The sequence below is a fragment of the Acartia tonsa genome, chromosome 4 (assembly GCF_053477335.1).
Source record: "Acartia tonsa isolate MP-2025a chromosome 4, ASM5347733v1, whole genome shotgun sequence".
NCBI classification, from domain to species: domain Eukaryota; kingdom Metazoa; phylum Arthropoda; class Copepoda; order Calanoida; family Acartiidae; genus Acartia; species Acartia tonsa.
In genome coordinates this window covers 25,268,977-25,283,100 of record NC_137263.1, presented here as the reverse complement: position 1 = coordinate 25,283,100, position 14,124 = coordinate 25,268,977, and the positions used below count along the sequence as shown (strand labels likewise).

Here is a 14,124-nt window from a genome sequence, read left to right as displayed (position 1 = left end):
AAAATATGTAAAATGTAAATTAAGCAATCCCTGAAAATTTCAGTCCATTATCTTAAAAAGGAGTTGAGAAAATCAGAAAAACATGAAAATGTAGGAATCGATCTAGCACCCCAAATGACAGACGGGGGGACAAAACAATGTATAGATTAGATGGGCATATGTTATAAGAATCTTCACTAAAAATTTCAGCTGTCTATCTTTTATAGGAGCCGAGAAAATCACGTTTCCCCCACTTTGTCTCAGACAGACGGACGGACAGACGGACGGACATTTCGAATTATAGAGTAGCTTCGCTACTAAAAAGATTGTAGTTTTAGATTTAGGTTAATGTATTACAGACAACAAGAGGGGTTTAATTTTATTGTCAGGGGGATATTTACACCATCCACCTCCCTACTTTCTACATAAACAACATCATCACAAACTGTTTTAACTTGACACCCCATGAAGGAGGTATATTCTCTTATCAAAGGGATGTAGAGTAATGTATGGGGGTAGCCACCCTTTCTGCGCATCTCTGGTACAATCTGAAGGGGAAAAGTCGCACTCAATTAATATGAAAAGAAATAAAAGAAAATTACCGTGGATTTTATTTCTGGCACATGTGAACGACCATGAACGAGAACAAGTGCTCGTTTTAAATGTTCCCTTGAGTTTGCAATTGTAATCATTTTTTAGTAGCGAAGCTACTCTATAATTCAAAATGTCCGTCCGTCAGTCCGTCCGTCTGTCCGTCTGTCCGTCCGTCTGAGACAAAATGGGGGAAACGTGTTTTTCTCGGCTCCTATGAAAGATAGACAGCTGAAATTTTTAGTGAAGATTCTTATAATATATGCCCATCTAATCTATACATTGTTTTGTCCATCCGTCTGTCATTTGGGTTGCTAGATCGATTCCTACATTTCCATGTTTTTTTTATGATTTTCTCAACTCCTTTTTAAGATAATGGGCTAAAATTTTCAGGGATTGCTTAAATTTACATTTTACATATTTTCCTTGAGTTTTATTACGATTTTTTTTTATTAATAGGGGTGCTAGATCGATTCCTAGATTTTTAGGTTTTCTATTGTTTTCTCAATTCCTATTCAGGATTTGCGGCTTAAATTATCAGGGATTGAATATGCTTATAGTCTACATATTTCCATTAAGTTTCATTAAGATTTGTTTATGAATTGTGGTGCTAGATCGATTCCTAGATTTTTAATTTTTCGTGATTTAAAGGTTGCGTGATTTTGAAGTTTTCGTCATTTCCCTATTTCATCAAATATATAGGATGACACTGGTATATTATATATATATTTATAATATACATTCATAATTTCTGAGCTTCGCTACTTATGGATGTTGTCATCCTTGTTATAAATCAAAATGTATGTTTTTAGTATTTTTTATTTACCTTTTAAATTTATTTGGATTGCGGGTTTCTCCTGTGACCGCCAGAATGATTGGATTCAAAACTCTTTTCAAAGTAGCCTATTTTAAAGGTTAGGTAACTATTAATTTTGTTACTTTTATTTTTGCGCATTTGATTCAAAATAGATATTATTTTGTATTTACACGCATTAATTATAACAAGAATAGATGTAAAGCGTAAATTATAAATATCAAGGATTATAATTAATTTAGCCTCAAAAATATTAGGCTGCGATAGAGTTTACGATTTTTAAAAGCGAAGCTTTTCTATAATTAGGGTCGGTCCGTCCGTACGTACGTCCGTAACGGATAGCTTTTTTCGTTAATTTAGGCATGTTAGGATTGTCCTATCGATTTCAAATTTTGCATGGTCATTCCTTTAATAGTTAGGTACGATTTAGAAGGCGTAGAAACTCTATAATCATTACCAAAATGTCCGTACGTCCGTTTTAAACATGTTGATTTTTTTACTTTTTTAACAACAAATTTTTATGTGATCAAATCATCCGATTGATCTGATTTTTGGTATATTGATTCCTGGGAGAACAAAGTATAATGTTTTAAGCGAAGCAACTCTATAATCAAGTCCTAAAAATGTAGGTATGTCCATAAACATTATTCTGTATAAAGCATTTTTTTAACAAATTTACTTAGAATTTTGCTTCGACTCTTATATATTTATATTCTGATTATTTAGTTCTGACAATATATAAGTGTTAATGTCCGTTTGTCCTACCGTTTCAGTGCTTCGCTTTTATGGATGTTGTCATCCTTGTTTTTAATAATAATTGTTTTGTTAGAGGTCATCTGAGGCCCATTAACTAGACAGGAGAAAATACTAATGCAGAAATTATACAAAACTTCGATGAAAAGAATACTGGTAATACTATTTTAGTAACAAATAATTGTTTTAATGTGCCTTTAGCTTTGCTTTGGAGGATTTATCCATCCTTGTTGGTAAAACAAATATTCCACAAAATTGGCATTGTTTAAACAAATTTGCAAGCTTCAGAATATGTAATCTATCTAAATAGAAAAGTTGGACAAATAGCATAATTCACTATTCTCCATCTTACACTTGACACTTTTCAGGAGTGATGTTTCATCTGAAATTTTTTTTTCCGACAATATTTTCAGTGATTATTTTAACAGTGATAGTGCATGTTGTAATGTTGTAATTGAAAATGAAATGTAATATTTAATTGACGTGCGCAAAAACTAGAGGAGGTATAGTTTTTTCCAGAGATGAAATATCACTTCCCATGACACTTTTCTTCTCTTTTCTCCGTATGTTTCTCTTTCTACCATCTGACTCTCACTTTTTCTCTTTTTAAAATTCCTTTAAGTTCAAAGTTTTCTCAAATTTAAAAGTTTGAACATTCTTCTAGTTGTTCAATAAAGATGTAGGTACACCTTTTTACATAATCATCTCATTTGCTTTTCATTAAAGCTCTCTTTTATAAAATTTGAATATGAAAATTGTAATATCCTTTTTAAAAGTGGAGCTTTTCTATAATTAGGGTTGGTACGTACGTCCTTCCGTTACAGTTAGCTCTTTTCGTTAATTTAAACAGGTTAGAATTCTCATATCAATTTAAAACTTTATATGATGATTTCTATAACAGTTAGGTACAACTTAGAAAGCGCAGCAACTCTATAATCTCTACCAGAAAGTCCGTACGTCCAATTAAAACATGCTGATTTTTACTTTTTTGTCAACAAATTTTTGTATGTTAAAATTATTCGATTCGTCTGGTTTTTAGTATACTGATTCCTATTACAGCAAAGTAAAATGTTATAAGCGAAGCATCTCTATAATCTGGACCTAAAATAGGAAAATATGTCCTTAAACAGTATCATATATTTAAGCAGTTTGCAACAAATTTACTCACAATTTTGTCCAGACATATGCATTAATATTCTGGTATTTCAGTTCTGACACTCTACAGTTATTAATGTTCGTTTGTCCTTTCATTTCAGAGCTTCGCTTTTATGAATGTTGTCATTCTTGTTATTTATAGGTATTGTTGTTCGTTAACATATGTTGATTGACGGTGGAAGTGAAGAATCATCATCCACAGTTTGAAATCAGTCTGGCAATTCTAGCATGACTAAATCAACCGAAACGTCCTAACCGTTACGGAAACGTACAGACTCAGAATATATGAAAGCTTCGCTTTTATAAAGATATCAAACATGACACGTAAAAATTATGATAATAGAGCTAAAAGTAAGAAATTATTTTTTGAACAGAAGAACTGACTTTTCCTCAACGACTAAATAATTGTTTCGCTTCCAATATTATTATTACAGATTCTAAACCCTTACCTTTGAAAAGAATGAAAATTTGATCTTTTTTGTTATTTTATACAATAAAAATAGTTTAAATAAATTACATAAAAAATATTAATTATTATTTTTTCTTTAAAATTATCTCATATCTAAAAAGCTTGATCTCTTTTTCCTTTTCCTCCTCTTGCCATGTCTGACAGTCCTGGCCCACCAGGGTATTACAGTTGAGTGTTGATCATCCACCCAGGGACCAACTGTAGTCTTAACATCATCATCATCATCATAATTCTCGAGATCTGCACGAGTTCTCTCCTCAATGTTTGTGAAAGGAGAGTTTCTAGGTTGCTCAGTCTGGGTGGATGTTTCTTTGGATTGTTTTATCAATCTGTAAAGGGATTTGAGGGCCATTGATAGCAGAATTTTTCTTTTCAGTAGTCGCAACTTTTTTCTGCTCATATGGTCTAGGGACCCAGCACTGGAATATTTTCTAAAATATTTTTATATTAATATTTACAGTATTTTTGTACGCTTTTTTAAACTAAAAAAACGTAGCTTTTTAGGCTTTAGAAGTCTGAATAATGAATAGTCGTATTAAAATGTAGTGCACGCTTAATGATCTTAACTACTAATCTTTATTGCACGATCTTTCTTTCAAACTCCTAAATATACATCATGATGATCTGTGTCTATTTGGGGCATTCCTCCGTACTTTAGCTATATCCAACAAAATAGGAAACATTTTAAGGTTTTCAGTTATGATGCATGTTTGTGCCGAGATTCGAAACTATCCTCTACCCGATAATGAGCGGATGTGTTATGAAAGCACTTCTATTAGAAATATCTACCTTATGGAGTTCTGAAAATCTAAGTAGTCAATATTATTCTCTTCACTGTCACTGAATAGTTCATCGTAATAGTCCTCGAACTCGAGACCTCCTTGGAAGTGAGTATCGTCAGTGAAAGTATTTTCAATGGCTGCACTGCCTACAGGGGATAAGTTGCGTTCTTTCAAAATTCTAATATCTGCACAAGCTCGAAAAGTTTCCTGAAAAATGGTAAATATTAAAGCAGACTCTTTTTCATCAACTTTGTTTTTCCGTAAAAATAGGTTTTTAGCTTCTTAATGAGTTAGATTTGTTTAGGAATCATACATGTCCCGCTTTGACCTTCTGTCTAATTAAATGTAAAATACATGTAGAAAAATATCTTCTTTTTTTGTAATTAAGTATGTTATATTCTGATATTTTTTCCTTTTCAATATTTTTTTTATTGATACTTCCTGTAATAATAATTTATTAGTTTAAGCAAATTTAATAGCATTAGTCATGTTAGGAGTAAACTGCAAACTTTTTATAAATAATTATTATATTTATATATTATTACAAGATTCTTCCCCCTGTAGCTGGGCATTTGTTGATCCCTCAGGAGTTTTGTCCATTACCATGATTATTTCCATGTTAAAGTGTTACCTCGGCCTGGCCAACACAATAAAGTTAAACAAAATAGATAGACAATCAGTATAATATGCAATGCATAAAGTAGTTTCCATGCTTCAGAAAAGATCTGATTTGGATTTTTATTACAGGTTAGCTTAAAAAAATTATTTTATGCAATCTTGAATAGAAATAACAAAAAAGTCTATTCCGAATGTTTTAATAATATTCAAAACATTTTTAGAACTTTTAGGTTATTTAATACAGGTTTTTAAAAAATGGGTGGGTAAATAATGTCTTAGGTCTTAGTCTTAATAAGGTCTTAGTACTTAGACCATCCACAATTTTAGACAAAGTTATAAATTATCACAAGAGGTTTTAATCAGGTTATAACAGTTGGAAAGTGTTTTGAATTATCAGGTAATGATAAATATAGTATTGTATGTCTATTGTGCACCCCCTTAACCCTGCCATGCTTCCATACCTCTTTTGTCTTACATTTTGTTGAATAATTTAATCTTGCATTTTTGCAAAGAGTTTGTGTACCTTTATTATAAATTTTTGCACAGATCAGGTGATAAAGTGAATTGTTCAATTTTTCCCCCGCAAAAATCTAAAGTAAATATCAAACCCTGTGGGAACTTTTTATTTTCATGTCTGTAGACATGTATTACAAAACCACGGAAGACTAGGATTTTCTTCGTTAGTTTTTCAGGTAGAAAACAATTCGAGTCAAAGCTGCAAATATGATTAATGATTAGAAATAGTTAACAAATTTCTAAAACCTAATGTAAAGAATACCAATGTTAGCATAGAAAATAATAGTTCTCTCTATTTATAAATCGTATACATATGGTACATTGCAAATTAAGAGTTATTAGTTACTTGTAGAAAAAGTACAGATGTAAATGTTGTATCAGAAATAATGACTTTATAATTTTATGGACTAAGATATGCTCTACCTGTGGTCCACAACCTAAAGCTCCTGTACCATCATCACATAGTCCCCAGTTATTACCAGCAGTATAGGTCCACTGCAAGATACATTGATCACAACTTAAACTAAAAATATTAAGGACTTCATTATGAAATTCTATTTAGTATATTATTTATCAGGTAGTACAATAGATAGTTGTCCACGGATAGGAAAAAACGAAACTCTAGGTTAGCTCACATTTTTGTGTGTGTTGACTATTTCTTTTAAAAACATCTTTACTATGTACCGTTTTCTTTGAATCATTTCCTTAAAATCGAAATAATCTTCTTACTTTTTTGGAAGGTGGACATACAGCATCCTTATTCCAGTTGAATAATCATAGATTGGATATTTTAGCCTAAATTTTAAAAAAAATATTAAAACTAAACAAAAAAATTATAAAGAATGTTATTAAAAATGTAAAGCACATACCCCTTCTTCTTCCCAGTTTTCAGAACATATCTAGGAAAATATTTGAATAATTTTTCTATGTTAGATTATTTTAACTACAGTTCCTCTAAAATTAGGGTTTGTCAACACGTCAAGACTGTCAGTCTGTTAAGTTGAATGACTACATCTTTAAAATTTTTAATATAAACATCAATTCCTTTTTAATAGAAGAGACAATACAGCCATACAATATGCTAATCTATAGACATTGATACCTGCAAAAATTAGGATTTTAAATCACTTAGATATGAATGTAAAAGTATATCATTTATATGTACATAATTACAATACCTGCAAAAAAAAATGCTTTGAACAATTTCAAAATTATTAATCTAACTTCTTTTACAAAAAAATTCTCTCAATGCAATAGCATAAATTGTAATGAAAAAGTTAATATTAAAAGAAAAATGTGCTTCATTTTCTTAAAAGATATATATATGTATATTATATGAAAATAAAGCCAAATTTGAGCACAATTTGCAGCTAATTGTTTTTGCACCTGGTTATTTTCCTCAAGAGGGAACTTAAAAGTAGATAAAAATATAATGCAGTGAAATTTGTGTGTGTGTATGTGTGTGTACGTGTGTGTGTGTATGTGGGTATGAGTGGATGTGTTAGTTTTATTTCATTCAAATGTAAAAAGAAAAAGGTTAGTAATTTTTGTGTAAAAAATTTCATATGGCAAATAAAGCCAAATTGTACTGTTCAAAAGTAGAAAATAAGATTTTTTTTCAACTTTGAATAATTGTTTATTTACGACAGACAAAGTACAATGAGGTACAGGATTTTAATCTTAATGACATTATTTCACATACAGGAATGTTGTATGCGAAACATTTTTCTAAGGTGCCAAAGCTTTGAGAACATTTAAAACAAAACAAGGATGGCAACATTGTTAAAAGCGAAGCTCTCAAATCAGACGGTTTGACTAACGAATATTTATACGTACTTGTAGAGTGTTAGAAATTTAAAAGTAGAATATTAAATCTATAACCCTAAACAAAATTGTAAATACATTTTCTTTAATACCGAATACTGGTTAAGGATAAACTTTTTTAGGACTTGATTGTAGAGATGCTTCACTTGATATTGCCCTAGAAATGATTGTTTAAAAGTAAAATAAATAGGATAAATACACCATACAAAAAAACTGTCGTCAAAACATTTTTTAATCATCTTGTTTTGAATGGACGTACTGACTTTCTAGTAACGAATAGAGCTGCATCATGCTCAGTTTGTTCAATTGATAGGACAAAAAAGTCTAAATAAAGATGAAAGCTATTACGGACGGACGGACATGCCAGCCCTAATTATACAAAAGCTTCTCTAAAAAATTTAAGTATCACAAAAATCAACTCACCTATCAAAACATTTTTGTCCAGGATCGAAAAATATATCATTATTTGGGCATAACTTAAATTCAAAATATCTAAATAAAAAAAACTTGTTTAATCCATTTTTGATAATACACGTTCGATATTGTTAATTAAAACTATAAACCGTTACTTTAGCTGTTAAAAATAGGGCTCGGCAGCCACGCCTCATCCGTGGATACGCCTCATCCGCGGATATGCCTCAATTTAAACCACCCTGTGTGCAAAATAAAAAAAAAATCCGAAAAGATGGATTGTCTTTTTAGGAACAGGCTTTGACGTCCAGTTGAATTTTAAAGTTATTATTTGATGATTTTACTGAGGCTTACACAATAGACGCGGATGCCGAGCCCTGGTGAAATCCATAATAAAATATCAAATTTACCATATAAGTTAATCAGAAGAAAAAGCTTGGAAAGAAAATTGAACAAGCGTTGATGATGTTTTGAAGTAATTTTTATTTACTAAAAATGTAATCATTATGAAAAAGGCTTACCCTTGGTGATTAGCAGTTATATCCAATACAATAGGTATCACTTCACCCTTAAATATTATTAATTTACTTGGTTAGGTATAATAAAAGACAGTGGTAAGGTCCCCCCCCCAAAAAAAAAAAAACTCTAAATTGCCTAAATCTTTAATTTAAATTTTTTTATGTACCTGTTTGTAAGTTTTTGTGATTATTCCTGTAGCAAAGGTTCCTCCCGGAGCCTCGTTATCTCTATAAAAAAATATTAATCTTTCATTATCATTAACAGAATATCAGAAATTATCAATGACAAACTCAATTTCTTGTATCCTGTTAAACAAAACTACAAAAAATAAGGTAAAGTCTGAACTTATATCCATGGAATGTTGTACCCTGAATGCCTAAAGTTGTATAAACTACAATGTAGGTAAAACCTAACCTTATATCCCTGGAATGTTGTATCCTGTATGCCTAAAGTTGTATAAACTACAATGTAGGTAAAACCTAACCTTATATCCCTGGAATGTTGTTCCCTGAATGCCTAAAGTTGTATAAACTACAATGTAGGTAAAACCTAACCTTATATCCATGGAATGTTGTTCCCTGAATGCCTAAAGTTGTATAAACTACAATGTAGGTAAAACCTAACCTTATATCCCTGGAGTGTTGTATCCTGTATGCCTAAAGTTGTATAAACTACAATGTAGGTAAAACCTAACCTTATATCCATGGAATGTTGTTCCCTGAATGCCTAAAGTTGTATAAACTACAATGTAGGTAAAACCTAACCTTATATCCATGGAATGTTGTTCCCTGAATGCCTAAAGTTGTATAAACTACAATGTAAGTAAAACCTAACCTTATATCCATGGAATCTTGTATCCTGTATGCCTAAAGTTGTATAAACTACAATGTAGGTAAAACCTGAACTTATATCCCTGAAATGTTGTTCCCTGAATGCCTAAAGTTGTATAAACTACAATGTAGGTAAAACCTAACCTTATATCCCTGGAGTGTTGTTCCCTGAATGCCTAAAGTTGTATAAACTACAATGTAGGTAAAACCTAACCTTATATCCATGGAATGTTGTTCCCTGAATGCCTAAAGTTGTATAAACTACAATGTAGGTAAAACCTAACCTTATATCCCTGGAGTGTTGTATCCTGTATGCCTAAAGTTGTATAAACTACAATGTAGGTAAAACCTAACCTTATATCCATGGAATGTTGTTCCCTGAATGCCTAAAGTTGTATAAACTACAATGTAGGTAAAAACCTGAACTTATATCCCTGGAATCTTGTATCCTGTATGCCTAAAGTTGTATAAACTACAATGTAGGTAAAAACCTGAACCAATATACATTATGCTTACGCACACACACACTTTCTATTACACAAAACATCACCCCATCCCTTAGAAATTACCAAAGTTCTTTTTATACTCTCTAAAATAATGAGTCCTGTTTTTATCTTACACAGTGCGTATGAAGGTGCTTTGACTTTTGTGTCAGAACCTAAATTGGGACATAGTGCATTGCATTACCCTAGGTAAGGTAACTTCATTTCACTTTTCAATAAAATCTAAAATGCAGCCGTTTTTGAGAAAATTAGATTTGAAAATTTCAAGTTAATTTTTTATCCACTAGGAGTTACTGCATAATCATGACAAGAAAAGCAAAGATTATTTATTTAAAATTTTAAACAAGTTTGCTTTTATAAGGTTCTTCATAAAACCACTCCTGAAGTGAGTTAATTAATGTCTTTTTTATCAGTTGCTTTGCTAAGGTCACGGAAATTCAGCCTTAAATAAATTATATAGAGAGAGGTTTTATGACAGACTTAATAAAAGCAAAGTTGTTCAAAAAATTTTAAATAAATAACCTTTGCTTTTCTTGTCATGATTATGTGGTAACTCCTAGTGGATGAAAATTGAACTAGAAATTTTCAAATCTAATTTTCTCAAAAACGGCTGCATTTTAGATTTTATTGAAAAGTGAAATGAAGTTACCTAACCTAGGGTAATGAAATGCACTATGTCCCAATTTATGTTCTGACACAAAAGTCAAAAAACCTTCATATGCACTGTGCTTATAATTTAAACAAGGATGACATCATCCATAAGCATCGGACCATAAACACCAAAGATACGTGGGAATAAGAAAAAGTTTAAAATGGCTTAAAAGCAAAGAAGATAAAGTATAGAATTGAAAACCTCAAATATATCTTAGAAATATAAACTTATACCTAACTTGAATTGTACGATTGTCCAGTTTGGACAAAACTGAAATAATAATTTTTAAAAAGGAAATATATCGAATGTGCCAATATCATTATTTTTGTCCAAATATTTCTTAGTCATTTTTACAAAATTCACGTTTAAATTCAATTTTGTACATGGTTTTGCACATTATATAAAGTTTTATTCCATTGTGAATGGCTGAATGCAAGTCGGTATTGCTTTCAGTAAATTATTAAAAAAGGCATTTATTTTAGTAATAAATCTGGATAATTTCTGTAAAGATGCGATTTTACTAAAGGCCATATTAACTTTTGGGACGTTCAAATTTTATGCAGAATCGTCTACCTGGATTCTATTCTATACTTTATCTTCTTTGCTTAAAAGCCGTCATGTAGTCATGGATGTTATATGTCTAGTTTAAGGTCAAACAATGTCTTGTTTTTCCTAAGAAATGGTGTGACATATACAAGTACAGGTAGGGATAGGAAAGCATCTCTGATATTTGCAAGTATTATGCACATGCAAAACTTTTACTCAGATTGCAAATTTTTGAAACTCTTTGAAACTTTGTTATTGCATGGATTACTTGTATTTAAGCTCTAGACATAAATTACATATTGCGCTAAAAATAAGTAAAATATTTAAATATATTTTATGCAATCATTTGATCTCCTTTTAAATCATTTAGTGTTTCCTTATTTTACCCATTCATTTAGGGATTCATAGAAGTAACATTTTGGTGGATATTTTCATCTTCCTTTAAAAAAAGACTACCTGCCACGCCCGTAGCAGCTAAAGAAGGGTGGGTAGCTTAACAGTTATAAATAAAGTAAGAACTCAAAGGAAATGGGAATCTAAATTTTGATGTAAGAAAACATAAGAGAGCTTGAAAACAGGTGTCGGACAAATTAATAAATAGCCAAAAAAAATTAGCGCTGAATTTTCAGAATTTTAGTCGCTTGATAATACTAGTATCACATTTCTTTTGAGTACTTAAAATTTTTACTTTATTTTTGAGGGTAGTAGCCTAAACCTTTCCAAGACTTTATTTATGAATAAAAAGTCCTTAAAACTATCCCGGGTTCTTTGTAAAGTTTCCCTTAAATGGATAACTTAATCTGTTATGTGGATAACGAGATATTAACAGAAAAAAATACATTATTAATATGATCTATGTAAAGCTTACCTAAATGAATAAATCGGATCATTGGTTAACAAGATCCAAATGGAGAAACAAGAAAACTTCTACTTTAGATTATAGGATATCCTACCTTGGATATTGATGCCACGGATCCCCACAAATGCCACATTTCCCTCCATTTTGTTGATGCTGCACTCCAAATCCTCCACAATACAATGCATTGTCGTCTTCATTCTAAATATCAAAATGTAATAAAAATAAATAGGATGTCTTTCTGTCAGTTTCTTTAAATTGATGTGTTTTCTTCCTTAGATTTATATTATTAAACATGATTGTTATGACGTAGAAATAAATATTTCCATTTATTTCATCAAAGTTTGTCTTTAGTAACTTAAGTAATTATGGATTAATTTCTCTAATCATAATGCTTTGGCATTTTGGTACTTTTTCGGGATTTTCTAAAATTCAATTTGGTTTTAGTTTTAATAGTTTCTTTTAGTCAACTGTTTTATGGTACAAAAAGTTTCTTATAATTTTTTTTTTTATTTATTGCAAATTTTATTTCTACTTTATTAAAAAAGTCGTCGTAGAGGGAAATTTGTTTTACCAAATAAAATAATGTATATTTAGAGGGTAAAAAATCTGTACACATTAGCTTGTCTGATTAAATATCATAAAAGATTTAGGGGTAACAAAATTCAAAGTAGAAGCAGCTTATTGTTCCTACAAAAAATGACGTCATACAATACAAATAACCAATGATAGACCAGTATACATTTTAATCGACCAATGGTAAAATATATACTGGTTTATTATTGATCATTTGTATTGTTTGACGTCATTTTATAGACACTATAAGCTGCTTCTTCAATGTATATTTTAGGAACCTATAGCATATTCCATTCGAATAATGTTTGTGTTCGTTGGTATATTGCTTTACAAATACAAAAGACGACTAACAGACAGATAAATCCTTGCATAAAACTTGTAAAATAGTTTAACAGATGAAATTTTAATTACCCTTGGTGTGGGGAATCCGACTCTCCAAGCAGAAGCTCTGGATGGTGGCTCCAGCATCCTGCCATGCTCAATGCTCAGGTCTATATACACCATCACCCATACCAGTAATATCAAAAACATTATTAGCTTTACAATTTACATCTTCTGAAAGAAATTTGGTGGCTAAAAAGAAAGGTGTTTTTACCAGATTTACAGGGGTCTTGTTTAAACTTAATAAAACAGGGATCAGGGAATCAGAACAAATAACTATAAGTGAAAATTTTCTTACAACCCTCTTCCCTTATTTCTCCGCTTCTTTCCCACTTCCCTTCAGTTACTTAAATAAAGTTTTACGCCAACTAACGCAAACAAAATATTTGATTTTCTCAATTTCAATTGGAATTAATAATTGGCTGTATGACAGCCACTGAATAAACAGCATAACGCGACCAATTATAATAGCGAAGCTTTTCTAAAATGCATAAATCGACGATAAGAGCTATATGTTACGAACAGACGTATCCTAATTTTAGAAAAGCTTCGTTTTAATAATTGTAATGACATGTGTCAAACAAACCTGCAAGATTAATTACATAAATGACAATAGTAATTAGTGGTTTTTCTGTGCAGTAATATTCATAATTAATCCTTATGTAATAAATATGTAAGTAAAGGGATGACACGGGCCAATAAAGCGACGCTCTGCAAAACAGAAAGTCAGACAAACGCACAAATAAAGATAAACCTTGCATTTAACACTGATTATTTGTTTAGAATGTAGAAGCTTGAACACAAAAATTCAATTTGAATTTAGCACAAATGAAATAAAGGATAGTTAATAAGGATATACATTTTTAGACTTGATTATAGAGACAATTCGCTTATCCCTTTATGCCAAATGGTCATAGGAATCCATAAGTCAACTATAATGGGCTTGGAATTATCATTTTATATTGTTTTTTTTCAGCCAAAAACCATCATGTTATTTGATTTACGGACTTTCTGGTAAGAATTATATATTTTATAGAAATCACTATGCCGTTAAATCAATTATAAAACCCCTAAATAAATTGTAACCTAAATGCAGAAAATCCTTACTATAAATATTATTGGTCTAAAGGAAGAGACTTCTCTATTGAAACGATTTTTAGATAATTCTATAAGAAAACAAGGAAGAAAACATCCATTTTCATTTTGGCCGGTCCGCACGTCGGTCAGTGGATCCGTCTCTACTACGGATTGCTATCGACGTTAATTTAGACATGCTAGAAATGCAAAAAAAAATGCAGATAACTACTTACATATGGTTTATAATCTGGAGTAGCAGCGCTACTAAAGAA

General features: G+C 30.8%; 1 protein-coding gene across 1 annotated transcript; it reads right to left on the bottom strand.

Annotated features, from left to right (window-relative positions):
- Positions 1-3,764: 3,764 nt before the first annotated feature.
- LOC145318276 (uncharacterized) lies at positions 3,765-12,952 on the bottom strand. The gene is made up of 10 exons (XM_080159591.1): positions 12,806-12,952; positions 11,916-12,019; positions 8,598-8,658; positions 8,434-8,480; positions 7,925-7,993; positions 6,547-6,576; positions 6,407-6,472; positions 6,101-6,200; positions 4,551-4,750; positions 3,765-4,192 (listed from the first exon to the last, which is right to left on the bottom strand). The coding sequence occupies exons 1-10, from the start codon at positions 12,923-12,925 to the stop codon at positions 3,844-3,846; spliced, it is 1,146 nt and encodes a 381-aa protein (XP_080015717.1). The 5' UTR covers positions 12,926-12,952; the 3' UTR covers positions 3,765-3,843.
- Positions 12,953-14,124: the final 1,172 nt, after the last annotated feature.